At 33.0% G+C, this 25,954-nt stretch overlaps 2 protein-coding genes and 6 non-coding genes across 9 annotated transcripts; 2 read left to right on the top strand and 6 right to left on the bottom strand.

The window, feature by feature from the left end:
- Window positions 1-48: 48 nt before the first annotated feature.
- hrpu-2 (RRM domain-containing protein) lies at window positions 49-21,090 on the bottom strand. 2 transcript variants are annotated; one of them, NM_171899.6, is made up of 13 exons: window positions 20,961-21,090; window positions 20,848-20,909; window positions 20,676-20,796; window positions 20,583-20,624; window positions 19,273-19,594; window positions 17,793-17,909; window positions 16,444-16,906; window positions 14,379-14,554; window positions 10,492-10,875; window positions 9,143-9,239; window positions 7,441-7,511; window positions 6,283-6,346; window positions 49-1,071 (listed from the first exon to the last, which is right to left on the bottom strand). In NM_171899.6, the coding sequence occupies exons 1-13, from the start codon at window positions 21,054-21,056 to the stop codon at window positions 1,056-1,058; spliced, it is 2,031 nt and encodes a 676-aa protein (NP_741335.2). In that variant the 5' UTR covers window positions 21,057-21,090; the 3' UTR covers window positions 49-1,055. The 2 variants fall into 2 exon arrangements, with proteins under 2 accessions (NP_741335.2, NP_741334.3); NM_171284.5 differs by having other exon boundaries at window positions 51-1,071; window positions 20,955-21,090.
- Y71G10AR.5 lies at window positions 4,864-4,992 on the bottom strand. Its single transcript, NR_101892.1, has one exon. It is a non-coding gene; the product is annotated as a small nucleolar RNA Y71G10AR.5 (small nucleolar RNA).
- Window positions 21,091-21,399: 309 nt separating the features above from the next.
- On the bottom strand, window positions 21,400-23,395 carry C54E4.1 (uncharacterized protein). Its single transcript, NM_067772.2, has 4 exons — window positions 23,197-23,395; window positions 22,976-23,068; window positions 22,386-22,609; window positions 21,400-21,643 (listed from the first exon to the last, which is right to left on the bottom strand). The coding sequence occupies exons 1-4, from the start codon at window positions 23,378-23,380 to the stop codon at window positions 21,407-21,409; spliced, it is 738 nt and encodes a 245-aa protein (NP_500173.1). The 5' UTR covers window positions 23,381-23,395; the 3' UTR covers window positions 21,400-21,406.
- On the bottom strand, window positions 21,839-21,906 carry C54E4.8. The gene has a single exon (NR_052956.1). It is a non-coding gene; the product is annotated as an Unclassified non-coding RNA C54E4.8 (non-coding RNA).
- On the top strand, window positions 22,109-22,190 carry C54E4.10. Its single transcript, NR_052955.1, has one exon. It is a non-coding gene; the product is annotated as an Unclassified non-coding RNA C54E4.10 (non-coding RNA).
- C54E4.7 lies at window positions 22,109-22,190 on the bottom strand. The gene has a single exon (NR_052954.1). It is a non-coding gene; the product is annotated as an Unclassified non-coding RNA C54E4.7 (non-coding RNA).
- Window positions 23,396-24,716: 1,321 nt separating the features above from the next.
- C54E4.9 lies at window positions 24,717-24,794 on the bottom strand. The gene has a single exon (NR_052952.1). It is a non-coding gene; the product is annotated as an Unclassified non-coding RNA C54E4.9 (non-coding RNA).
- Window positions 24,717-24,794, top strand: C54E4.6. Its single transcript, NR_052953.1, has one exon. It is a non-coding gene; the product is annotated as an Unclassified non-coding RNA C54E4.6 (non-coding RNA).
- Window positions 24,795-25,954: the final 1,160 nt, after the last annotated feature.

The following is a 25,954-nucleotide window of genomic DNA, read 5'->3' as shown; positions in this document are numbered from 1 at the left end:
TATAAAACAGCAAAAAACTGACGGAAAATGAGGAAAATCAGAGGAAAATATTGGCACAATATAATTCATTTTAGAGTCAATTTTATGGAATTTCAGGATGGATTGGATAGATAAAAAAAATATATAGGAGAAAAAACGGATATTTTGACTGGAAATTTTGGATTTTAGAGCTCTTTTTTGAGTAGAAAATTGAAAAAAAGGTGTAAAATTGCAGATTTGAATGAAAATTAGCCACAATTTTTGAAAATATTCCCAAAAAAAAATAGGAAAAGAGCTGATTATTCAAAAATTTTGACAAAAAAAACCATAATTCGAGAATTTCAAAAAAACATTTTTTTTGAAAAATTTCCCATTTTTCGAGAAAAATGCTGAAATTCCAGAAAAATTTAAAAATTTCCGCAAAATCCCAAAAATTCCAGAAAAATTCGGGGAGAAATTCAGAATGTTTTCAATTTTTAGAAAATTGAAATTTCGTTTTAAAAAAAAAATTAGGATATTCCCTATTCTTTCGAAAATTCTTAAAACTTCAATAATATACTAAAAATTCCAGAAATTCCAGAAAAATTCTAAATTTTCAGGAAAAATTCCAAAATTCAGAATTTGTCAATTTCAGGAAAATTTACCAAAAATTCGGGGAAATTATGTACAATTTCAGAAAAATCCCAAAATTTCGATGAGAATCTGGAATTTTCATGATTTTCATCACAAAATTTAGCATTTTTGAAAAATAATTATTATTAACTGAAAATAATCAATTGTAGGTCAAATTTTGGGTGAAATTTTCAATTTTTCCTTCAAAATTGACCATTTTCAGCCAAATTTCTCGATTTTAGCTCAATAAATTCAAAATTTCCGCGGTAAAAACAGAAAAACAGGAAAAAAAAGAAGAGACCTCTTCAAGACTTGAAACAGAACCAAAGAGATCTAGAGAGAATAATAAATAAATAAGAAGAAGAAAATCGGTAGTTTTACGTGGAGTATTGTTTGGAATAAAAAGTAGTAAAATATGATGAAGAATGTTTCGATTGTAGTTGTTGGAGACGAAGAAGAAGCAGTTAGTAGCGACGGCGTCTGCAAAAAGAAAAAAAAAGTGAATTATTATGTGAAGTTTTCGAGGAGAAAACCGGTTTTTTTGTGAGGAAAAAAAGTACATTTCTTGGAGGAAAATAATTCATTTTAGAGTCAATTTTATGGAATTTCAGGATGGATTGGATAGATAAAAAAATATATATAGGAGAAAAAACGGATATTTTGACTGGAAATTTTGGATTTTAGAGCTCTTTTTTGAGTGAAAAATTGAAAAAAAGTATGAAATTCCGGATTTTTTCTTTTTTGGGACGAAAAAATTCGCAAAAAATTTTCCCATTGTGGAGAGTTGAAATTTTTTGCGAATTTTTTCGTCCCAAAAAAGAAAAAATCCGGAATTTCATACTTTTTTTTTCAATTTTTCACTCAAAAAAGAGCTCTAAAATCCAAAATTTCCAGTCAAAATATCCGTTTTTCTCCTATATATTATATATGTATTTCTAGCTGAAAATGCGTTTTTTCTGGTGAAAAAATGTTGAATTTTCGAGTGTTTCAGGTGAAAACTCTTGAATCAGCAGGATTTCTAAAATTGTCAGAAGGCCTCCTGACTCATTAAAAAAAAAAATTTTCAAGAAAATTCTACAACATTTACCGAAAAATTCCAATTCTCGATTTTAAAGATAAATTTTTTTTCAAAAAAAAAAAAACGTTATGGCGGCTCGAAAACTGGCCTAAAATTAGTGAAAATTTGAAATTTGACCAACTTGTCAATGTCGCAGCGGCTGGAAACAATTTTTTTTGAAATTATCGTCTAATTTTGGGTATGTGCAGGTCGATTATCTTGCGTTTTCAGCTTTATTTAGGTATTTAAAAGCCGATGGACGAAGAATTTTTTATCAATTCTCTCACTCTCTCTCTTTTAAATACCTAAATAAAGCTGAAAACGCAAGATAATCCCAAAATTAGACGACAATTTCAAAAAAAAATTGTGGTTCCAGCCGCTGAGACATTGACAAGTCGGTCAAATTTCAAATTTTCACTAATGTTAGGCCTTTTTTCGAGCCGCCATAACGTTTTTTTGAAAAAAATTCGAGAAGTTTCATTGTGAAATTCGGTGTTTTCAGACAATTTTGAGTCTAATAAAGAAATTTTAAAAATTCGATTACACTACATTTAAAGAGTTTCCTTCTTCTAAAAACTCGGATATTTTACTTCTGTAAGCTTTTCCAAAATGGAAATTTCAGAGTTATTTCCTTGATTGGTTTTTTTGCACACATTTCTTCCAATAGCCAATAGCACAAGGAAATTAAATTCTCTCCCTTTTGCGCCGCGAATTAATTAGTGTTTGGAGACTCAAATGGTGTTAGAAAAAGAGGTTTTCTCCGTTTTTTGTTCCTCACTAGATTTTCACTTGAAAGTGATTTTTATTACACGTCAAAAGTAGCGAGAAATTGCACATTTTAAGTTAAAAATTGAATAATCGAATTTTTAACTTAAAATGTGAAATTTCTCGCTACTTTTGACGTGTAATAAAAATCACTTTCAAGTGAAAATCTAGTGAGGAACAAAAAACGGAGAAAACCTCTTTTTCTAACACCATTTGAGTCTCCAAACACTAATTAATTCGCGGCGCAAAAGGGAGAGAATTTAATTTCCTTGTGCTATTGGCTATTGGAAGAAATGTGTGCAAAAAAACCAATCAAGGAAATAACTCTGAAATTTCCATTTTGGAAAAGCTTACAGAAGTAAAATATCCGAGTTTTTAGAAGAAGGAAACTCTTTAAATGTAGTGTAATCGAATTTTTTAAAATTCTTTATTAGACTCAAAATTGTCTGAAAACACCGAAATTGATAATGAAACTTCTCGAATTTTTTTCAAAAAAACGTTATGGCGGCTCGAAAAAAGGCCTAACATTAGTGAAAATTTGAAATTCAAAGAAAATACTGAAAATTTCCATTTTGGAAAAGTTTTCCATATCCGAAGGCTAAAAAGCTTAAAAAAACTCAATTCACATATGAAAACTGACAAAACTATAGGCTAAACGTGAGATTTTCGACGAAAATCAAAAATGCGGAAAAACGACGTCTCCACGTGTTTCCAAGTAAAATGGGCGAGAGACACTAACCTAGAGACACGCAGACAAAGAGACACAGAGAGAGATACGATTAGATGATTTACGAGACCATATTGACTACAAAAAACACTTTTTCCTATGTCAGAAACCACAAATGACACGATTTTTAAGTGGAAAAACGTGTCAAATTGGGAATTTTTCATAGAAAAAGTTGAATTTCACTGTTTAAAAATCGAAACTTTTCGCTGGAAAACAGAGTTTCTTATTGACAAACACACAAAGAGACGGAAATCGTCATTTTCTGCCGAATTTTGTGTGGTTTATAGTCATTATTATAGGGGTACACTACGGTGTGACTCAATAACTTATAAATGTGTTCCTTTTGTGACCATATCATTGTCCCATAAGGAGAAAAGTCATAAAAACTATAATCTAAATAAGTGAATAGTGTAGTCAGAAGTGGACCATTTAAACTGGAAAATTACTGAAAAATGTAGTGAAAATTCGATATTTAACACTGCCTTTCGAAGTTTTTCATGTTGAAAACCGCGAATTTCAATACATTTCCTCCAAACGTTTATAAATAGTGTTAAATACCTAATTTTTTGAAAAATGTAGTGAACAATCGGTATTTAACACTATTTATAAAAGTGTGGTGAAAATATATTAAAGGTGGAGTACCGAAATTTGAGACTCTGCTTTTTTTAGACCGAAATTGGTCCAAAACTACCGAAATTCGTAATGGGACGTTCTGAAAATTTCTCAAAAAAAGTTATGGTGGTTCAAAGTTCGGCCAAATAAGACCCATTTTCAGCTAAATCAAAATTTTTCCAACTTCTTGGTGTCGCAACGTCTGGATCCTAATTTTTATTCATTCATCACTTTTTAATAAATATTGTGGTCTTTGATTGGGCTTTTATTCGTTGATTTAAGTACATTTATGGTCTTTGGGGCACCAAATTTAACTTTTATGTGTGCCCCACTGACCATAAATGTACTTAAATCAACGAATAAACTCCCAATCAAAAACCACAATATTTATTAAAAAGTGATGAATAAATAAAAGTTAGGTTCCTTCCGTTGCGACACCAAGAAGTTGGAAAAATTTTTGATTTTAGCTGAAAATGGGCCTTATTCTGCCAAACTTTGAACCATCATAACTTTTTTTTGAGAAATTTTCAGAACGTCTCATTACGAAATTCGGTAGTTTTGGACCAATTTGGGTCTAAAAAAGCAAAGTCTCAAATTTCGGTACTCCACCTTTAAAATTAGTGTAAAATATCGCATTTTCGCCACGTTTTTCAATATTTTCCATTGAAAATGGTTCAATTCTGACTATACTACTCACTAATTCTATTCAGATTATAGTTTCTCGGACTTTTTCTCTTGATGGACCAAATGGTATGATCCCAAAAGGAACACACACACTGTAGTGTACCCTATAATGACTATAATTCATTAAAAATTCGGCCGAAAAAGGCGATTTTCTTTAGTTATAGCCGATTTTCATAGGGGAAAATCAATAGAATCTCGACCGAAAAGGTACAAAACTACAAGGATATCTTGTATTGAGGATACGCGTGGAGGCAAGGCCACCCATCGTGATTTATGGGTGTTCTTATAACTACAGGCCATATAATAATAATTATTATTACAATAATGATGCCCTATTAGATATTAAAAATCTGTCTCGTTTAATGAATTATGACATTTTTTGACATAAATTACATTTTTCGAGGGAAATTGGGAATTTTGAGTGCTTTTCCCACAAAATTACCACATGTTTAGAATAAAAAACTATTTTCAGCTTTCAAGCGAGAAAAATTAGAGTTTTCTCCACTGTTTCTGAAATTTGTTTTTCAATTTTTCAGTGGAAATGTAGGAATTTCTACAGTTATTTCACGACGAAAAATCTTGACTTTACTGGAAAATTTGAGCTTTTCATAATTTTTTATTCAAAAAATAGATGAATTTCAGCTTAAAAACCAAACTTTTCATGTGAAAAACCACGAGAAAATGGCTCAAAATCCCACGTTTTCTGTCTCATTTCTCCCACTCAAATTACTCGAACTGAGAAAAAGAAAACTGAAAAAAAAGAGAAATGACGCAATTTTCTTCTCTAAACTCTCTTGTGGTGGGCTCCGCGAGCCTACGTGAGCTTGTTCAAAACCACGAAAATTTCTAGTGTCAATATTCCAACTCTCGGGCGGTGAGAACAATTACTCTTGGTTTGGGCGGGGAAAATCCGTAGAAAATCCTTTTTTAAGTCTTTTTCACGTAAAAATCGTGTTTTTTTACGAAAAAACTCAAACCTTGACTGGAAAACCACACAGAAAACTCCAATTTTTCAGGAAAAACTGAGAAAACCAATATAAATTCCCTGTTGTGAGAGGAAAATCCGTAGTAGAAAATCTTTTTTTCTCAAGAAAAATCGGTGAAAACATGCAGCAATTTCAATACGAAATTTTGATTTTCCCGGGAGGAAAATCTATGGAAAATTCAGATTTTCTAATAAAATTCGGCAATTTTTGCTGAATTTTCGAGTAAAATCTGAAAAACCACACTATAAAAACGACGAAAATTGCCTCCTAAAGTGGGGAGAAACAACACGCGGCCAAATGTGACGACGAAAGAAAATGATTGATTCAAACGATTAAAGTGACGTCATTGTCGCCCGTCAGAAAATTACCCAGAAAACCGTGAAAAATCGTCAGTTTTAATGAGAAAGAAAAAACCAATTAAAACCGGATTTAAAAGCTTAAAGCGTCGTAGGAAATTGGAAATCAAGCCGTAAACGGGGCTTAATGAGCACAAAAAATAAGAAATTTCCTCCAATAATTGGAAATTAATTAGTTTTTCATTGGAAGAGAGGCTTTACGAGATTTTCAGAAGGAAATTCCAGTTTTTCAGGCCAAAAAGCCGAGCGTAAGGGTTTTTTTAATAAAAAAATAATAAAATACCAAATTTTCCACACGAAAATCCAATTTTTGAGTAAAAAATTGCGCGTTTTCCCATAAAAAACACACAATTTTCAAGTGAAAATCACAAATTTTCCCATAAAATAGCCAATTTTCCAGGCAAAACTCTAATTTTTGGCTGAATTTAAACCTTTTTTGAGCTTTTTCCCTATAAAATACCAAATTTCTGGCCTAAAAATCTCATTTTTCAGTTCAAAACTTACTCAAAGAATCCGCTACGATCATCTCCACGATGGAATGAGGAGGACGAGGATGACGAGTTGAACGCTGCAAAGATAAAATATGAAAAAAAAAAGCTTTTCCTCAGATTTTAAGTGAAATTTTCGCATTTTTAAGCCAAAAAATCGAGAAACTGATAAGAAAAATGTGGGCGAGCAGTTATATGATGAAAATTGTGCTGAAATTTCCGGGAAAATTGTCTTTTTCACGAATTTCTGCAATTTTTCTCGCATTTTAAGCGGAAATTATCAATTTTCAGCTAAAAAAATTTTTTTTTGAAGGGTTTTTCCGCGAGATTCCCAAATTTGAGAAATTCCAAGCACACAATCTGCTCAGAATATTCAACTTTTTATGAATATTTAAACAATTTTACACGTATTTTCAGGTGGGAAAATCGCAAAAATCTTCAACTTTTCAATGAAATTTCCGTGTTTTTCCGAGTTTTCAAGTTAAAAATGCTCGAATTTTGAGCATTTCAAACAGTTTTCCATCAGAAAAAAATGTTTGGGACATTTTCAGGTCAAAATCCTGCAAATTTTAAGCTTTTTACAAGTTCTGCCTGAAAATATTAGAAATTCTTCATTTTTCAAACCCAATACCAATTTTCACAGTTTTCTCGTATTTTGAGCTGAAAATACCCATTTTTTGCAAATTTTGAGGAAATATCTGGGGTTTGACGCTATTTTTAGGCGGAGATCCTCACAAAATCTTAAAAACGTTTAATTTTTAATTAAAAAAACGTTTTTTTTCCAATTTTTCGGATCAAAAATTGCTCGAATTTCGAGATTTTTGGCCAAAATTGCTCTCATAGGTTTCTTTTAAAAGATATACGCGTTTTCAGGAAATTTCCAGCAGAAAACATAAATTTATGGGGCATTTTTAGGTCAAAATCACTCGAATTTCAAGCTTTTTACAAAATTTTTAGCTCGAAAAATCTGAAATTCTTCAATTTTCAAGCCAAATTCCCACTCCAGAATTACAATAAAAACTATACAATTTTCAAGGAAATTTCTAAGCAGAAAACATAAATTTTGGGGCATTTTTAGGTAAAAATCACTCGAATTTTAAAGTTTTTTTCAGATGAAAAAAGATTTTATGCTCAAAAAATTCGATAATTTCAATTTTCAAGCCAAATTCCTTACCAGAATTTCCGTAAACCGGACGTCCAAACGGATCAACGTTGCTGCTGTTGTAACGATTCTCGAATTGACCACTGGAAAAACGGGGGGATTAAGAGGTGTCACACAGGGACGGAAAATGAATAAATTATCATATATATGTAGATATATATATATATAAATCTTCTCTAGAGCCTCTAAAAGCATAATTTCCGGTAAACACGCGACGATGGCTTATTACGTCGTGGGGAAATATTAAATATTTAATGTATTCCAGTTACGAAATGTGTCAGAAATTGAAAGGAAATTCATCTAATTCATTTAAACCAGGTAACATGAAAACTAACTTCACACATTACATATTCGAAAAATACTGAATTTTTTTTGCCAAAAAATAATTTTAAACCCCCCGATCAAAATAGCCAATTTTCCATTCCAAAATCGAACTTTGTGCGAAAAATTGGATTTTTTTGCCACATTTTTGGTGTAAAAATAGTAAAAATAACAAAAATTTGTGGATTCGCGATTTATTTCAAAAAATCGGGGGTACGTGCCTGAAAATTGTCGCGTTTTTACATTTTATAGGTTCAAAGTCCACCTTTTCCACATAAAATTTATCTATGAAAACACTTTTTTTAAAATTATGTGATTTAAACCAAAAAACACCAGAAAAATGGAAAAATTCGTATTCGTATTTCATATTCGAAAAATACTTTACTTTTTGTCCGGAAAAAAAGGGTTTTTTAAAATGCCAAAACCTGGTGTGAAAAGATTCAACGGATTACTGTAGCTTTCGCTACGAGATATTTTGCGCGTCAAATATGTGTTCCTGTAATAAAACTTTTTTACGAAAACCTTTTCACACCAGGTTTTGGCATTTTAAAAAACCCTTTTTTTCCGGACAAAAAGTAAAGTATTTTTCGAATATGAAATACGAATACGACGAATTTTTCCATTTTTCTGGTGTTTTTGGTTTAAATCACATAATTTTAAAAAAAAAGAAGTGTTTTCATAGATAAATTTTATGGGGAAAAGGTGGACTTTGAACCTATAAGATGTAAAAACGCGACAATTTTCAGGCACGTACCCCCGATTTTTTGAAATAAATCGCGAATCCACAAATTTTTGTTATTTTTACTATTTTTACACCAAAAATGTGGAAAAAAAATCCAATTTTTCGCACAAAATTCGATTTTGGAATGGAAAATTGGCTATTTTGATCGGGGGGGGGGGGGGGGGGGTTTAATTTTTAGCAAATAATAAAAAGTTTTTTGTAGAAAATTGACAATTTTACGGGAAAAAAGCACACAAATTTTGTATAATTTTCCTCGCCGAAAATTTGAAAAAAAAAATCAATTTTGAAGTGATTTTCACCACAAAATGCATTAGAAATTTAAAATTTTGTGCATTTTCGCGATATTTCAGTCAATTTCCGACCCAATTTCGTCGAATTTTCTGATGAATATAATCTCTCATAATCTCATCAAAAATTTCACACGACATTTCGTGTCAAGAATCCATTAAAAATATAGCGTGTTTACCCCGGAAATGCATGAGCTTTTAGCTAAATACGACAGTAAAATTGTATTTTTCTCATTTCTTTTAAGGAGTTTTTTAGGATAAAACACCAAAAGTCGAATTCCTATCAGAATTTCGACATTTTGAATGGTTGTTTTGAGTTAATTTGATTTTAAAAAGTAAACAACAAAAAAAAAACAACACTAACTATCCATAATTGCCAAATGCTTCAGCTCTGGCTGGTTGTCTGTGGTGGGATGATGAGGAGAATGAATCGTTGCGGTATGATGATGAACGAGGCGACGCTGGAAGAAAAAAAAACAATTAAATATTGATTGATTACATGTTATTCCAGATGTTAAAGGTTGAGTACCGAAATTTGAGACTTTGCTTTTTTAGACCAAAAATTGGTCCAAAACTACCGAATTTCGAGACGTTCTGAAAATTGTTCAAAAAAAGTTATGGTGGTTCAAAGTTCGGCCAAATAAGACCCATTTTCAGCTAAATCAAAATTTTTCCAACTTCTTGGTGTCGCAACGGAAGGAACCTAATTTTTATTTATTCATCACTTTTTAATAAATATTGTGGCCTTTTATTAGTCGTTTATTCTTTGATTTAAGTACATTTATGGTCTTTGGGGCACCAAATTTAACTTTTATTTGTGCCCCACTGACCATAAATGTACTTAAATCAACGAATAAACGCCTAATCAAAAACCATAATATTTATTAAAAAGTGATGAATAAATAAAAGTTAGGTTCCTTCCGTTGCGACACCAAGAAGTTGGAAAAATTTTTGATTTTAGCTGAAAATGGGCCTTATTTGGCCGAACTTTGAATCACCATAACTTTTTTTTGAAAAATTTTCAGAACGTCTCATTACGAAAATCGGTAGTTTTGGACCAATTCTGGTCTAAAAAAGCAAAGTTTCAAATTTCGGTACTCCACCTTTAAAAACTTTTTTTAGAAAAATTTATTTTAAATATAATTTGTGTTAAAATTTAAAAATTTCTTAGAAATCAATTTATATTTGCACAAAAGTGTATATATTTTCAGAAAATTAAAAAATCTAATAAAATTTTTTTTCAAAGTTTCTATTGAGAATTATAATTTTAAAACATTTTTTTCTTTAATAATTTTGCATTATACTTTTTTTCAAAATTATATTTTTTTTAAAGAAATAATTGATGACAAACATTCTTTAATCTATAGTTTTAAAGAAATATTGAAAATTTTTCAGTGAAATTTTCGTGAAAATTAGTTGATATTTGCACAAAAAACTTAATATCCTAAATTTGAATCTGAAAATTATACATTTTAAATTTTCAGCTAAATTTACTGAAAAATTCTAATATTCCAAAATTTTAACACTTTTCGAGCTATTTGCAGTTAAGCTAACCAGAATTCCGTGAAATTTTCATATTTTCCAGGCAATTTTTCGAGAAAACTCAAATTTTCAGCTCAATTTACTAAAAAATTTCAATTTTTTTCGTGAAATTTTCACATTTTCAGGACAATTTTCGGTGAAAAATCCATTGTTTTGCAAACTTTTCCTCACATTTCGGTCTATCAGAAGATCTCGAAATTCCACCACGTCCACCACCTCTTGGTGCTCCTCTTGAAGATGGTCCCCCCCGTGCTCCACCACCTCTTGGAGATGATCTTGGTGGTGGTGAAGATCTTCTCTGTCCACCACCTCTTCCTACATTTCGAGCATTTCCACGTGATGCTCCACCACCATCCTTGTGTCCTCCCCGCTTTGGCGATGGCGATGGAGCACGTTTCTTCTGAGCCGGTCCACGAATTGTTGAGCCAGCCTGACGTTTTCCGCCGGCTTGTTGTGGACGTTGTTGGGATCCTGTTGAAGCCGTCTTTTTTCGTTGCTCCAATACCTTCTTACGTTGATCATAATAGGTGAGCAGAGAGCCGAAATGAGCTTCAACTGAAAAAAAAACAGGAAAATTTAGGGGTTTGGAGGCACTGCAACTTTTTCCTCACGAGGGACGAGGAAAAGTGGTTTCTAGGCCATGGTCGAGGGGCCGTTTTTTCTTGCTTCATTTATCTTGCTTTATTTTCCGCCTGTTTTCTTTCGTTTTTCATCGATTTTTTCCGTTTTTTCTTATTAAAACTAATAAATAAATACTTTTTGCAGATGCTAAAACAATTTCCAAGTAAAAAAATCATGTATTCAGTGGGCAAGCAGCGGTGAAAGTGGGCATTGTAATATGATGGATTACAGGAATACAAAACCTAAATTTTTTCTTAAACATGATGCATATGCTGCTTAGATGCTGAGACTACCTGATTTTCATAACGAGACCGCTGAAAAAGTTTTGAGGTTTCCAAAATTCAACTTTTTTGGTGAAAAAGTCGAGATTTTCTCACAAAAAGTTGAATTTTGAAAACCTCAAAACTTTTTCAGCGGTCTCGTTATGAAAATCAGGTAGTCTCAGCATTTAAGCAGCATATGTATCATGTTCCAGAAAAAGTTTAGGTTTTGTATTCCCGTAATCCATCATATTACAATGGCCACTTTCACTGCTACTTGCCGACTGAATTCACAATTTTTTAACTTGGAAATTGTTTTAGCATCTGCAAAAAGTATTTATTTATCAGTTTTAATAAGAAAAAACGGGAAAAAGCTGTGAAAAACGAAAGAAAACAGGCGGAAAACAAAGCAAGATAAATGGCCGCTGAAACTTGTCGGCCCCTCGGCCATGGCCTAGAAACCACTTTTCGTCCCTCGTGAGGAAAAAGTTGCAGTGGTATTATTTGTAGAAAAATTCCACATTTTCTGATTTTTTTTTCAAGTTTTTAACAGCTCGTAAAATCAAGCATTTAGAATTTTTAAATTCGATAAACCGACGGTTAATTTAGTCCCCAAAAATCTCAATTTTTGCTGGAAAATGTTCAATTTTCGCATTTAAAAAACGGAAAAATCGTGGATATAATACAAAAATCTACCTAATTTCAAGCTAGAGCCTTATCAATTTTTGGCTCGAAAATTATTTTCACTCAAAAAAAAAAGCGGAAAATAACTCATTTTCGAGCCAAAAATTGATAATTTCATAAAAAAATTTACTTTAAAGATCCAAAATTCTGAAATTTATGATATTTTCCACACAAAAATTGCCAATTTTCTCACTCATATCATTAGGAAAATGCGGAGGAAAACCGAAATTTTCTGCGACGACAAATTTGGAAATTCATTGAAAAATTAAAGTTTTTTTTTCAGAAAATTCAATATTTTCTGAATTTTTAAAGGTGGTGTGAGAGTATAGAACGATGAGTTAAAACTGGAAAATTCTTGAATTTTTGACACTGAAATTCACATTTTTCTGTTAAAAAATCAAATTTTCAGCTCAAAAACGTAAAAATCGTATATTTTTACCTTAAAACATAGTTTTTGTTTTGCTGAAAGTTGGAAAATTAGTGATTTTTCACTTGGTTTTTTAGACCGAAATTGGTCCAAAACTACCGAATTTCGTAATGAGACGTTCTGAAAATTGTTCAAAAAATTGTTATGGCGGTTCAAAATTCGGCAAAATAAGGCCAATTTTCAGCTAAAATCAAAATGTTTTCCAACTTCTCGGTGTTGCAACGTCTGGAACCTAATTTTTATTTATTCATCACTTTTTTAATAAATATTGTGGTCTTTGAGTGGGCGTTTATTCGTTGTTTTACGCACATTTATGGTTTTTTTTTTTTTTTGGGGCACAAATAAAAGTTACATTTTGTGCCCCACTGACCATAAATGTACTTAAAACAACGAATAAACGCCCACTCAAAGACCACAATATTTATTCAAAAGTGATGAATAAATAAAAATTAGGTTCCAGGCGTTGCGACACCAAGAAGTTGGAAAAATTTTTGATTTAGCTGAAAATGGGCCTTATTTTGCCGAACTTTGAACCGCCACAACTTTTTTTTGAACAATTTTCAGAACGTCTCATTACGAAATTCGGTAGTTTTGGACCAATTTCGGTCTAAAAAAAGCAGAGTCTCAAATTTCGGTACTCCACCTTTAAGCCAAAATTGCGGGAAATTGGTGAAAACTTTTTTAAGTGGCAAATTTGTTTTTTAACAGAAAAAGTGAAAAATCACCAATTTTCCAACTTTCAGCAACAAAAAAAACTATGTTTAAGGTTTTGAGGTAATGTTTAAGGTAATGTTTTAAGGTAAACGATTTTTAAGTTTTTGAGCTGAAAATTTGATTTTTTTTAACAGAAAAATGTGAATTTCAGTGTTTCAAAAATTCAAGAATTTTCCAGTTTTAAAGTCGAAAATATGACATTTTCAATCGGAAAATGTGAAAAATGAGCCCAAAAATTGACAATTGTGTACCAATATATAGACAGTATGCGGGGGAGTGAGCAAATGAACAAATAAAATTGAAAAAAAAGTTTTGTTCTGATATTGACTCAAACCAATATGCCCCCGGCCACCTGTTTAAATGTTATCGCAGAGGAAAAAATTTTTCCAATTTCAACAATTTTTTCCAATAATAAATAAATCGTCAGCAGCAGCAGGAAGAAGAATGGGAAGAGAAAATATTAAAATTCTCGAAATTCCAGAAGAAAAATCGTCAAAACTGAAATTTTTTAGCGATTTTGGGCTAGAATTGCCCAATTTTAGACAATTTTTTGATTAAAAAAAGCTGAATTTCGAATGATTTTATAAATTTTTTGAGAGAATTTTTCAGCAAAACTTGCCAATTTTTGGGGATTTTTACTGGAGAATAATGAATTTCGAGCCAAAATTCATAAATTTCAGACAAAAAACGGCAAAAATCTGAGGAATTCAAACGATTTTAAGCTGAAATTTGCAAATTTTTCATCAAATTCGTTCAATTTCGGTCAATTTTTCGAGCGAACATCCTCGAAAAATGTTAAATTTTGAGGAAAACGTTGAGAAAAATTAGATTTTTTGGAATTCCAAAACAAAATCGTCAAAGCTGAGATTTTAAAGCGATTTTCAGCTGAAATTGCTCAATTTTCAGCCAAATTCGTTTAATTTTTGACGATTTTTAGTGGAAAATAATGTAGTTCCAGACAAAATTCGTGCATTTCAGTCGAAAAAATTGTCAAAAATCACAAAAAAAAGCAATTATAACTTTAAAAACTCGATTTTCGGGTAAAAAATGCATTAATTTCTCGTTGTTTTAGAGAAAACTGTGCAGAAGAAATATAATTTCAGTATATTTTCGATTTTTAGAGCAAAAATCTTCAAAATACACAAGTTTTGGGTCAAAATTTGGCTGAAATTTGAGATTTTCAGATATTTTTACAATAAAATACGTGTTTTTTACCTTTTTTAATCATAAATTGTGATATTTTAGCTCAAATTTCATGATTTTTTGGTTGAAAAATGCGTTTCCCGCGGCCAGTTTTCACATTTTCAGACCCAAAAATCGTCAATTTTCCGTCTAAAACCCCATTATTATACCTCCTCTCATGAAAACATTGCAGTGTGTCTCCGTCTCTTTCTCTTCTTCTTTCTCATTTCCTTCCGAATCCTTTACAGTTATCATCGATTTTTGGACAATTGTCACAAAGGATTTTCCAGCGTGAGCGGCCACAGCTTCTTCGGCTGTCTCGAATTTTACAACTGCACACGGATTTCTGAAAAATTGGAAAATTTATTGGAAAAAAGTATTGAATTTTAAAGGACTAACGGTTCGGACGATTTCGAAGCCTAAAATAGAATAAAAATAGCCCAAAATTCACCAAAAATAGCTGAAAATAGACTGAAAATTGCTTAAAATTCACTAAAATAGCTTAAAATTTACTGAAAATTGCTTTAAAAATTACTGAAATCGCAGAAAATAAGATAAAATTTACTTTGAAAAAACGGTGTAATTCGCTTAAAAATTTATGGAAAAAGCGTAAATTTTCTTGAAAATTGCTAAGAATGAAAGGAGGAAAATGACAATTAATAGCTGAAATTTGAGAGAATTAACTGAATTTCTATTCAATTCTCAAGTTTTTCAATGAAATCTCACAAAAAATTGAAAATCATCTGAAATTCTGCAAAAAAAAAGTAGAATAAACTGTGAAAAATCTGCTGAAAATTCATCATTTTACTTAAAGGAGGACTAACGGTTCGGACGATTTCGAACGTATAGACCCAAAATGAGCTCAAATGAATGAATTTCGTAATGAAACTGCTCAAAAATTTTTCAAAAATTTTTTATGGCGGTTCAAAATTTGGAAAAAATTACACTGATTTTAGCTAAAATCATGAATTTTTCTCGTTTTTTCGTGTCACATCTGTTCGAAGTTGAATTTTTTGGAATTATCGTCCTTTTATTACATATATTGGTGATTAATCTCATTTAATTTCGTCGATTAAGGTACATTTAAAGCCGATAGGTAACCAATTTCGATGATTTTTGGCTACCTATCGGCTTTAAATGTACCTTAATCAACGAAATTAAATAAGATAAACTACCAAATAATATATGCAATAAAGGATGATAATTCCAAAAAATCCAACTTCGAACAGATGTGACACGGAAAAATGGGAAAAAATCGTGATTTTAGCTAAAATCCGTGTAATTTTTTCCAAATTTTGAACCGCCATAAAAAATTTTTGAAAAATTTTTGAGCAGTTTCATTACGAAATTCATTCATTTGAGCTCATTTTGGGTCTATACGTTCGAAATCGTCCGAACCGTTAGTCCTCCTTTAAGTAAAATGATGAATTTTCAGCAGATTTTTCACAGTTTATTCTACTTTTTTTTTGCAGAATTTCAGATGATTTTCAAATTTTTTGTGAGATTTCATTGAAAAACTTGAGAATTGAATAGAAATTCAGTTAATTCTCTCAAATTTCAGCTATTAATTGTCATTTTCCTCCTTTCATTCTTAGCAATTTTCAAGAAAATTTACGCTTTTTCCATAAATTTTTAAGCGAATTACACCGTTTTTTCAAAGTAAATTTTATCTTATTTTCTGCGATTTCAGTAATTTTTAAAGCAATTTTCAGTCTATTTTCAGCTATTTTTAGTGAATTTTGGGCTATTTTTATTCTATTTTAGGCTAATTTTAGTGAATTTTATGCTATTTTCAATCAATTTAAAACTATTTTTAGTCTATTTTCAGGATATTTTGGTCTATTTTCAGCTACTTTCAGTCAATTTTTTTTAAATTTTAAGCTATTTTAGTGAATTTTCAGTCAAGTTTAAGCTATTTTCAGTCAATTTAAAGCTATTTTAGTGAATTTTAAGCTATTTTTAGTCTATTTTAAGCTAGTTTTAGTGAATTTTCAGCTATTTTCAGTCAATTTTAAGCTATTTTTAGTCTATTTTCAGCTACTTTCAGACAATTTTCTTAAATTTTAAGCTATTTTTTTTTGAATGTTCAGTCAAGTTTAAGCTATTTTCAGTCAATTTTAAGCTATTTTAGTGAATTTTAAAGCTATTTTTCGTCTATTTTAAGCTAGTTTTAGTGAATTTTCAGCTATTTTTAATCAATTTTAAGCTATTTTCAGCCACAAAACTCTTGCTCACCCCATCTCATCATTAACCAAATCACACTGAATAACGGCTTGAAGTGGGAACCAAGCACAAGCTTCATCCAGCGTCGGAGTATAACCGTCAGGAAGGATCTTCACAATCAACTGCATCATTCGTTCGGTCGGCTTAATAACTCTTCCGAGTTTTCCCTCGAATTCCTCTTTTCGTTTCAAAGAAACTGTGGTTTGTGGCAGAAAAACTTTAATTCTTCTTCCATCTCCACTACGGAAATAGACCAAATGCTTCAGTGCCTCATCCATAATTGCAACATTTCCCGGGAAAAAGAGTGTCAGTTTTCCGTGACACGTACGATTTCCATCGGAATTGAAACGAGTCGGAAAGTTGATTTCACACGTTGTCGATTTTTGAATTGTACGGTAGATGAAGACATTGTTCAAATCGGCCCACAACAAATTATCGATTATCAGCTTTTTCTCGTCGCGTGGTCCTTCGCATACTGCAAAACATGGTAAAGGTTTTGAGGGTTTTTGGAGTTTTTGAGTGAAAAATTGGGTTTTTTGGAGTTTTTGAGTGAAAAAAATGGATTTTTTTGAAGTTTTTAAGTGAAAAATCAAAGTTTTTGAGTGAAAAACGGGTTTTTTAAAAAAGTTTTTGAGTGAAAGATCGGGTTTTCTGAAGTTTTTGAGTAAAAAATCGGGATTTTTGGAGTTTTTTAAGTGAAAAATCGGGTTTTTTGGAGTTTTTATGAGTGAAAAATCGGGATTTTTCAGGGAAGAATCGGAATTTTCAAGGTCTTTAAATAAAAAATCAGAATTTTTGAGGGTTCTAAATAAAAATTGGAATTTTTTGAGGTTTTTATATCAAAATATAAAATTTCGGTGTTTTTTTTTCAAGTGAAAAATCAGAATTTTTCTGAAGGTTTGTAATTAAAAATCGATATTTTTCCGTTTTTTTTTTAAGTAAACAATCGGAATTTTTAGGGTTTTAAATGAAAATCGAAGTGTTTTTGGAGCTGAAGCTTTAGGAAAAAAAAACGATGTATTTTTGGTGGTTTTGAGAGAAAAATTGAAATTTTTTGAGAGGTTTTTATATAAAAATTATTAAATTTCAGTGTTTTTTTTTCAGAATTTTAACAAAAATTATGATTTTTTTGGGGGTTTTTAAAAATAAAATAATCGGAATTATATGGTGTTTTTGAGAGAAAAATTGAAATTTTTGGGGGATTTTTCGAACTTTTTAAAGGACAACTGTGTCATTTTGTGGTTTTAGGGGTTAAAAATAACGATTGTTTGGTGTTTTTGAGTGAAAAATCGTGATTTTTTATATTTTAAAAAGGAAAATTGTTAAAATTTTCAGTGTGAAAATTGTGGATTTTCACATACATCTCCACTGGAATTCCGGAGCTCCATCCCAATACATTTCAAACGGAGCCTTCTCATCTTCATCTTCGTAAACCTTCTTCTTTGGCGGCTCAGGCTTCTTCTCCTTCTTTTCGCTGCCTGAAAAACGAAAAATTGATGATTTTCATTGGAATTTGGAGCTTTTAAGACAAAATTCTTGTCATCGAAAATGCTCATTTTTGATGGCATTCATGATTTTTCGGAATGATTTCGGGCGCTAAAACCACAAATTTGAGAAATTCTGCGTCGCTTCTCTCTGTTCGGAGCAAAAATACCTTCTGAAAGCCATTCTGGACCAAAATACCCATTTCTGAGTGATATTCGGCGCCAAAATTCGAATTATCGACTTTTTAGCCCGAAACGCCCTTTTCTGAGTGATTTTAGATGCCAAAATCAAAAAATCGACTGCTTCAGAGGCGAATTGTGATGAATCTCCAAAAAATGGTTTAAAAAGAAATTTTAAAACCATTTTATGGTTTTCTCTCTCTAAAAACGACGATTTTAGGTTCAAAACCCAAAAAATAGCCGATTTAGTGCCAAAAACCGTAGTACAAAACCGCGCTCATGGTTTTTTTCTGCTAAAATCCTCATTTCTAAGGCATTTTTCAGCTACGAAAACCATGAAAACTTGATATTTTCTAGTTTTTAGCGCATCCTGAGGTCTTTTTTCACCAAAAATACCTCATTTCTGGGTGGTTTTAGGTGGCAAAAACAAGCCGCACGCTGATGGTTTTCTCAAGCCAAAATGCTCATTTCTGAGGCATGAAAACCGCAAAAACTTGATGTCTTTTTCTAGTTTTGAAAGCATTCTGGGGTCTTTTTCCACCGAAAACCCCCATTTCCGGGTGATTTTCGAGCCAAAATCCCTCCGAAAAATGCATATTCGGAGCCAAAAGTCGAAATTATCGGTTTTTAGCTTGAAAAATACCCATTTCTGAGTGATTTTAGGTGCCAAAACCACTTTTTTCTTCTTCAGGGAGACAAATTGTGACCGATGTCCAGTAATCCCCAAAAAAAATGATTAAAACGACCACTCAATGCGATTTTAAGTTGGAAAACCAAAAAAAAATAGCCGATTTTGGCGTCAAAACCGTGCAAAGCCGCGCGCTGATGGTTTTCTTCTGCCAAAATGCTCATTTCTGAGGCATTTTTTAGCAATGAAAATCATCTGAGAGCATTTTCAACCAAAAATCCCCATTTCTGAGTGATTTTCAAGTGTCCGGGTCTCAAAATTCCTCCAAAAACTGCATTTTTCCAGTTGTTGCTGCTGATTTAGGTAACAAAACCGCGCACGGATGGTTTTCTCAAGCCAAAATGCTCACTTCTGAGGTATGAAAACCGCAAAAACTTGATGTTTTTCTAGTTTTGAGAGCATTCCGGGGTCATTTTTCACCGAAAACCCCCATTTCTGGGTCAAAATCCCTCCAAAAAATGCATTTTTCCAGCTGCTGCTTCTGCGAACCTTTTTCCTCCTCCTTTTTAACATCACTTTCTTCATCTTCTTCATGTTCATCATGCCCTCCTTCATCATCATGATCCATTAATTCATCAATTTCATCGTCATCTCCACCACCAACATCAACATCATCTCCAGCGTCTTCAGCTTCGACAAGTCCGTTCAAAAGCAGACATTTATCGTCTTCACTGATTTCCAACGCGTCTGACGGCAATTCTTCAATCAATTCCACTTTCATTTCTTCTTTCGCAAACTCGGCTTCACGTGTCATCATTCGATAAATGTGCTTCTTGTCTGAGAAACAGATTAGCGCTCGCAGAGCATGTTCCTGTAATATGAAGCCACATATGGATGAGGAGATATTGGAGAGAAGATTTGGCTTGAAAATTTTCACAATTTCTCGGCAGAAATTTCTGTGCATTTTCAGCTCTTTTTTGAATTGAAATACCATTAAAAACTTGAATTTTGAGGTTTTCTTGTGAAAAATCATCGCCTAAAAACTTGAATTTTGGCTTGAAAACGTTAATTTTCAGGCTATTTTGGAAGTGATAACCATAACCCTTAAAATCTTGAGTTTTGAGCTATTTTCGGCTGCAAACCCTGGAATTTTTTGTGAAAATCCCTTAAAAACTGTAATTTTAGGCTTAAAACTCGAGTTTTGAGCCATTGTCGGCTGAAATGGGACGAGTTTTGGCTCGAAAATCGCAATTTTTCGTCAGAAATTATGAATTTCCAGTTTTTTTTTTGAATTTTAGGCCATTTCCGGCACGAATAACTGGATTTTCTGGGAAAAACCGACGAAAATTTAAATTTTGAGTCTATTTTCTTGAAATTTGAGCTTAAAAACTTGACTTTCAAGCGTTTCCTATCCAAATTCTGCTATAAACTCCAGTTTTATTGTGAGAAATCGTTCTTTTTCCGTGAAAATCCCCTTTAAAATGTAATCTAGAAGGTTATTTAAAGCTTAAAAACTTGAATTTTAAGCTTTTCCCCCCACGTCGAGTGAAAAATCATCAAAAAAAAAAATTTGAATTCAGAACTAATTTTGGCTCAGAAGGCAGAATTTTTGTGAAAAATCCTCCGAAAAAGGTGAATTTCTCTCTCTTTCTCTGCACTTTCTTGAAATTTCGACTCGAAAGCTTGATTTTCGAGCCACTTTTAGCCTAAATTCTTGGATTTCCACGTAATTTTCGATAAATTGAGCTCAACACAAGCATTTTCCACTTGAAAATCGCGCATTTTCTTGAAAAGCACTGCCTAAAACGCATTTTATGCTTGTTTTTTGTCTGAAAATTCTTATTAATAGTATAAAATACCGAATTCTTGGCGTTGCTGTCCAGATTCGGAATTCGGACGATCTGAAACCGCAATTTTTAATTCAAAAAACCCATTTTTCTCGCCGATTTTACCTTTGAAACCGTGGAAACATCGAGCTTATGACCCATTTTCATGATATTCTTGATGGTCTCGCAGAATTGCTCATAGGTATCCGTGATGAAGTCAGTTGGGATGCCAGAAAGCCAGACAGACCTGAAAAAATCAAAGTTTTTTGGAAAAATTCGGCCGATTTTGCATCATTACGCGGCGATATCGATCAAACGTGGGTCTCCGCCGTGTTGAGAGTAGAATTCGGGGATTAGATCCTGAAATTATAAATATTTTAAGTAAAAAACCCAAGAAAAACGTACCTTTACCTCCTCCTTTGCATCTTCTTTCACTTCCTTTTCAGACTCCGGGTCATTTGGGACCTCCTGCTCGGTTTTCGGCACATTTTCAGTCTCGTCGGTCATTTTTATTGAGTAACTCGTTGAAATTACGCTGAAAATCAATAAATTTAATGAAAAAAGAAGAAAAAAAGAAGAAAACATGAGAAAAAAACGAGGAGAAACGATGGAAAATCGATGAAAAACGCGAAAAACACTGCGTTTTTTGTTTGCGCGTTTCTCGTGCGCGCGGTGATCCTCGAGTGCGCCAGCAAGAGGCCTTGGCGCATTCCCGGTGCATTAATGCATTACACCGCGAATTTCAAATTTTAAAAGTTTTTTTCGGTGAATTTTGCAGATTTCCCCTGAAAACCTGAATGAAAAAAAAGTTAAATTCAAAATTTTATCGTTTTTTATATATATATATAAAATCTTCATTAATAAATCGCAGTTTCTGGAGATTTTAGATGATTGTTGCTGCTGTTGCTTTTGCCACGTGGCTGTTGTGTGCGCGGTTTTGGGCTGACGGATGACGTCACACTCTTCTTTGTGGAATTCGATCGATGATGTGGCTGTTGTTGTTGTAATGGGGAGAGACGCGGCAGCTGGGGGTCCGGGTACGGTGTCAGCGAGAGGCGTTTCAGACGAGCGGCAGCGATCGCCGCTTGGTTGAACTGCAAAAATCGATTATTTATTGATTTTTTTGAGAAAACTCGAGTTAAAATTCGTTTTTTTGCGCAAAAATATCGATAAAATTGAAAAATGCTTTGGTGGCCTAGAAAACCTACAAGTTAAAATTCTAGGCCACCCCTCTAATTTTCAACGTTTTATGAAAACAATAGCTTTTGAAAATCTCAAAAAATATGGGGTTTGAGCCAAGTTACAACGGCTTGAAGTTGATGGCCTAGAAAACCAAGTTTTTGGAAAACTAGGCCATTGTTCTTAGTTCAATGCTGCCGAAATAAAGAGTTTTACGGTGGTGATTTTTGAATTTTCAACAAAAAAATCACTGTTGAAACAAATTACGAAGTTTGAAATTGGTGGCCTAACTTTTTCATATTGGGTTTCCAGGCCACCAGATTTGACGACATTGTAAAACACATTTTTGCAAGTTTGTTCCAGTTTTTAAATTTCAAAAAAAAAACTCAATTCTCCGCCAAGTTATGCCAATTTGAAGGTGGTGGCCTAGAAATCCGAAATTTGTGAATTCTAGGCCACCAACTTAAAATTTGCATCACTTGGCGTAATTTTGAGAGTTTTTGAAATTGGGAACAAACTTGATTATGCTAGTTCTACAACATCAAAAATTGGTGGCCTAGAAACTCAAAGTTCGGCCACCAACTTCAAACCTTCATAACTCTCTTCAAAATCAATATTTTTCCAAAATTCAAAAACCCTCGTGACCGTCCACCGTACCTCTATTGAATAAATATCAGATCGTGCAGAATTCGGTGTGAGCAGCTCCGTAGTGCTCCCCTTCCTCGACTTCCTCCCCTCTCCGTTCACAGTAAGCGTTGATGACGTGGAAGAACCATTGCTTCGGAAACTTGTGGCTCTTCGCTGAGTTAATTGTGGATTCGGGATAGTTGACGGGGTACCGGGGACCGGGAGACAGTTTGATGCTCGGCGGACGTCTACGGCTGGAAAAATTTTAAATTTAGAGGCGAGCCTCCAAGGATTACGGGATCTCTTCTGAGCATCCTAGCTCCGCGGAGCAAGGTGATATGAAAAAATTGTCAATTAATAATTTGTTCAGCTAAGAATTCCCTACAAATGGTTAGTTGACAACTTTTTGATAACACTTTTATTGGAAGAGTTATCAAGCTTTAAAGCCAGCTGCTCCAATCTCCAATGCTCCTTTAAACGGCTATAACTCCGCGGAGCAAAATGATACCAAAAAGTTGCCATCTGAGAATTTGTTAAGCACAAAGAGCTCTACAATTTACTAGTTAAAAACTTTTCGACAGCTATTCCAGATTTTGAGATATTTCAGTTATAAAGCTCACACTGTGTTCGGTTTCGGCGTATGCTTCCGTTTCCATTCTGCTTCTGCTTCATTGATGCTCTATTGGACGATTTTGATCTATTTATAGAGCCCGCTAAAATTTTTAAAAAAGTTATTCGAAAAAAAAACATAAAAATTTAGAATTTTCAGAAAAAAAAATTTTCTTTAAAATTTTTTTTCCTCAAAGCTCAATTTTTTTAAAGACAAAAAAAAGTTATTTACCATCACTCCAAAACTTTGAAAATTCCTTGACATTCCTGTTGGTATTCCGACACGAAGTGGCACGCCGCGCGTTGAGCTCAGTGGCCGGAGCACTTCGGACTGCTCGGACGCTCCGGCGGTTCGCACTATTGGTTCCGCTGAATTTTGCGGCTCGAGAGCTTGTTGTAGATTGTGAGCCGCCCATTTTGGCTTTTCAAAAACTGAAAAATGTGCACTTTGAGCAGAGTTATGGGAATGTTAAATTGATGGCCTAGAAAGCCAAAGTTAGGCCATAGCATAACATTTTGTTGTGGGAGATAATAGAACGTATATTCACATAAAAATCAGTTTTTTGTTTATAAAAAACTGATAAGTTTGAAGAGAGTTATGCTAATTTTAAGTTGATGGCCTAGAAACCCAAAAGTTCGGCCACCGACTTTAATGTATCATAATTTGCTTTAAATTAGCATTTCTAAAGTTTAAGACGTGTTGCTAGTTAGTTAAAAGTTGCTCTACAAACTGGGAATGTAGTGGCCTAGAATTCCAAAGTTTGGATTTCTAGGCCACCTAGGAATTCTAGGGGTAGAAAATCAAGGCAAGTTAAAAAAAAAAGACGTTTCGTAGGTTTTCCCTATTCCAAATATCTTCTCAGAACTCGAAAATGTTGTGTTTGCAGCCAGTTACAAGAATTTAAAGTTGATGGTCTAGAAATCCAAAATGCGATTTTTCTAGGCCACCAACTTTAATGTAGTATTTTAGTAGCTAAATCTCTCAGCATTTCAAATTTCGTTTTATGATATGAAAATTGTAATTTTGAACCGAGTTTTACCGATTTTGTGTTGGCCTGTTGGCGGCCTAGAAATCCACTGGAAAAAGTTCGGCCATGGCCTTAAAACTGTCATAACTCACTTCAATATTGCCGTTTTTTAAAACTGTGAAATACTAGCTACCAATTATTCTACAAATTGTGAAATTTGTGGCCTAGAAATCCGAAATTTGGGTTTCTAGGCCACCAACTTTCACTGCTTGTAACTTGCTTCAAAATCAATAAATTTGAGTTTCAAAAATCTACTTGGATTTCTGGGAGTTGAAGCCGCAAAACTAGATTATTAAGACTGATGGCCTAGAAAATCAACCTTTGGATTTCTAGGCCACCAACTAAAAAATGGCGTTTCAGGTCAATTTTTCGAGAAAAATTAATCAAAAATGCAAGGAGATAAGCAGGAAGAAGAAATGAAAAGGAAAAATTGTTGAAAAATTTTGAAATCGGATAGGGAGCTGAGCCAGTGCTCACCGCAAGGGGAAGAGGGGATAATTATTTTATCTCGTGGGGTTCATCCTTCTTTTTTCAGGACAATAGGCAAAAAAGGAGAAAAATGGCACAAAAAACTGAAGAAGAATGTGTGAAAAAAGTTGAAAAAAGCCGGAGACTGGAGCAAGAAAAGAATCACAAAATGAAATTTGATACAAAAAAGAGGCTTCAGTAGTATAGAGGTTTTCTTGAAAACTTGAAAACAAGGTTTTTGCTGTTTACAGATGCAAAAAACATCGAGTTTGAGCCAAGTTACGACGGTTTAAAGTTGGTGGCCTAGAAAACCAAATTTTGGATTTCTAGGCCACCACCCTCGAAACTAATTGTAGAGCTTACAGCGTACAAATTTCTTATATTGGTGGAGGTTCACAATTTCAAAAACTCGAATTTGGAGCCAAGTTTCGGCATGTGGAGTTTGGTGGCCTAGAAACCCAAATTTTGGATTTCTAGGCCACCAACTTCAAAACTTGAAGAGCAGACGGTCCGTGACTTAGTTTTCAGAATTTAAAATTTTGGATTTTCCTCAAAGTTATAGCAATTTTAAGTTGATGGCCTAACTTTCCCAGTTAAAATTTCTAGGCCATGAACAGAAAATCGTTAAAACTCTCTTCAAAATCAAAATCTTCAATGTCTGAAAAAAGCATTATTCGTTTTGTCTAATTTTTGAAGACTTGGCTTTCTAGGCCACGAACAAAGTGGCCTAGAAAACCAAAATGTGAAAAACTAGGCCACCAACATCAATATTCGAAGAAACAGATTTTCTAAAGATGTTCTAAAAGGAAAAAAATAACGGTTTTTGCCAAGGTTTGGCGAAAAAAAAATGGTGGCCTTACTTTTTTCTAGGCCGCCAACTCTAAATCGCTATAACTTGTCGAGAAACTATTATTTTTGAATTTTGAAAACTGGAACATACAGAATACGCAAAGCTCTGTGGACTATAAAATTTACTGTTTTTATTTCGGTGGCCTAGAAATTTTTGGATTTTTAGGCCACCAACTTAAATTGCTCATGACTTGCTTCAAAATTAATATATTCGAATTCTAAAAAAAAATATTTGGAACACTGCGAAAATATTATACAAATTGATTATATTAAATTCGGTGGCCTAGAAAATTCCAAATTCGGATTTCTAGGCCATCAACTTTAAATGGGTGTAACTTGGTGGAAAACTAACATTTTTAAAAATTGAAAAATGCAATAGATTTTAAAAATATTACTCTCCCGATTGAACGAGAAACATATTTAAAAAATAATTCGAAATGAAGCAAAAAAAAATCTCAAAAAAAAAAAAGAAACAAAGATTCACCTAACATTTACAAGCACTTCAAATTAGATGTGTGTGTGTGTGTGTGCTCCAAAAAAGAGATAAAGAGCTCAAAGCTCAACTCAATTTGGCCTAGGTCTTGTGCTCTTTTGTGTATGTGTGCTCCGTCGGCAGAGCATTCAGAAAAGGGCACGGCCACGGAG

Source organism: Caenorhabditis elegans, chromosome IV, assembly GCF_000002985.6.
Source record: "Caenorhabditis elegans chromosome IV".
Lineage (NCBI taxonomy): Eukaryota > Metazoa > Nematoda > Chromadorea > Rhabditida > Rhabditidae > Caenorhabditis > Caenorhabditis elegans.
The sequence above is the reverse complement of the archived record's forward strand: the minus strand, read 5'-3'. Positions and strand labels throughout refer to the sequence as shown.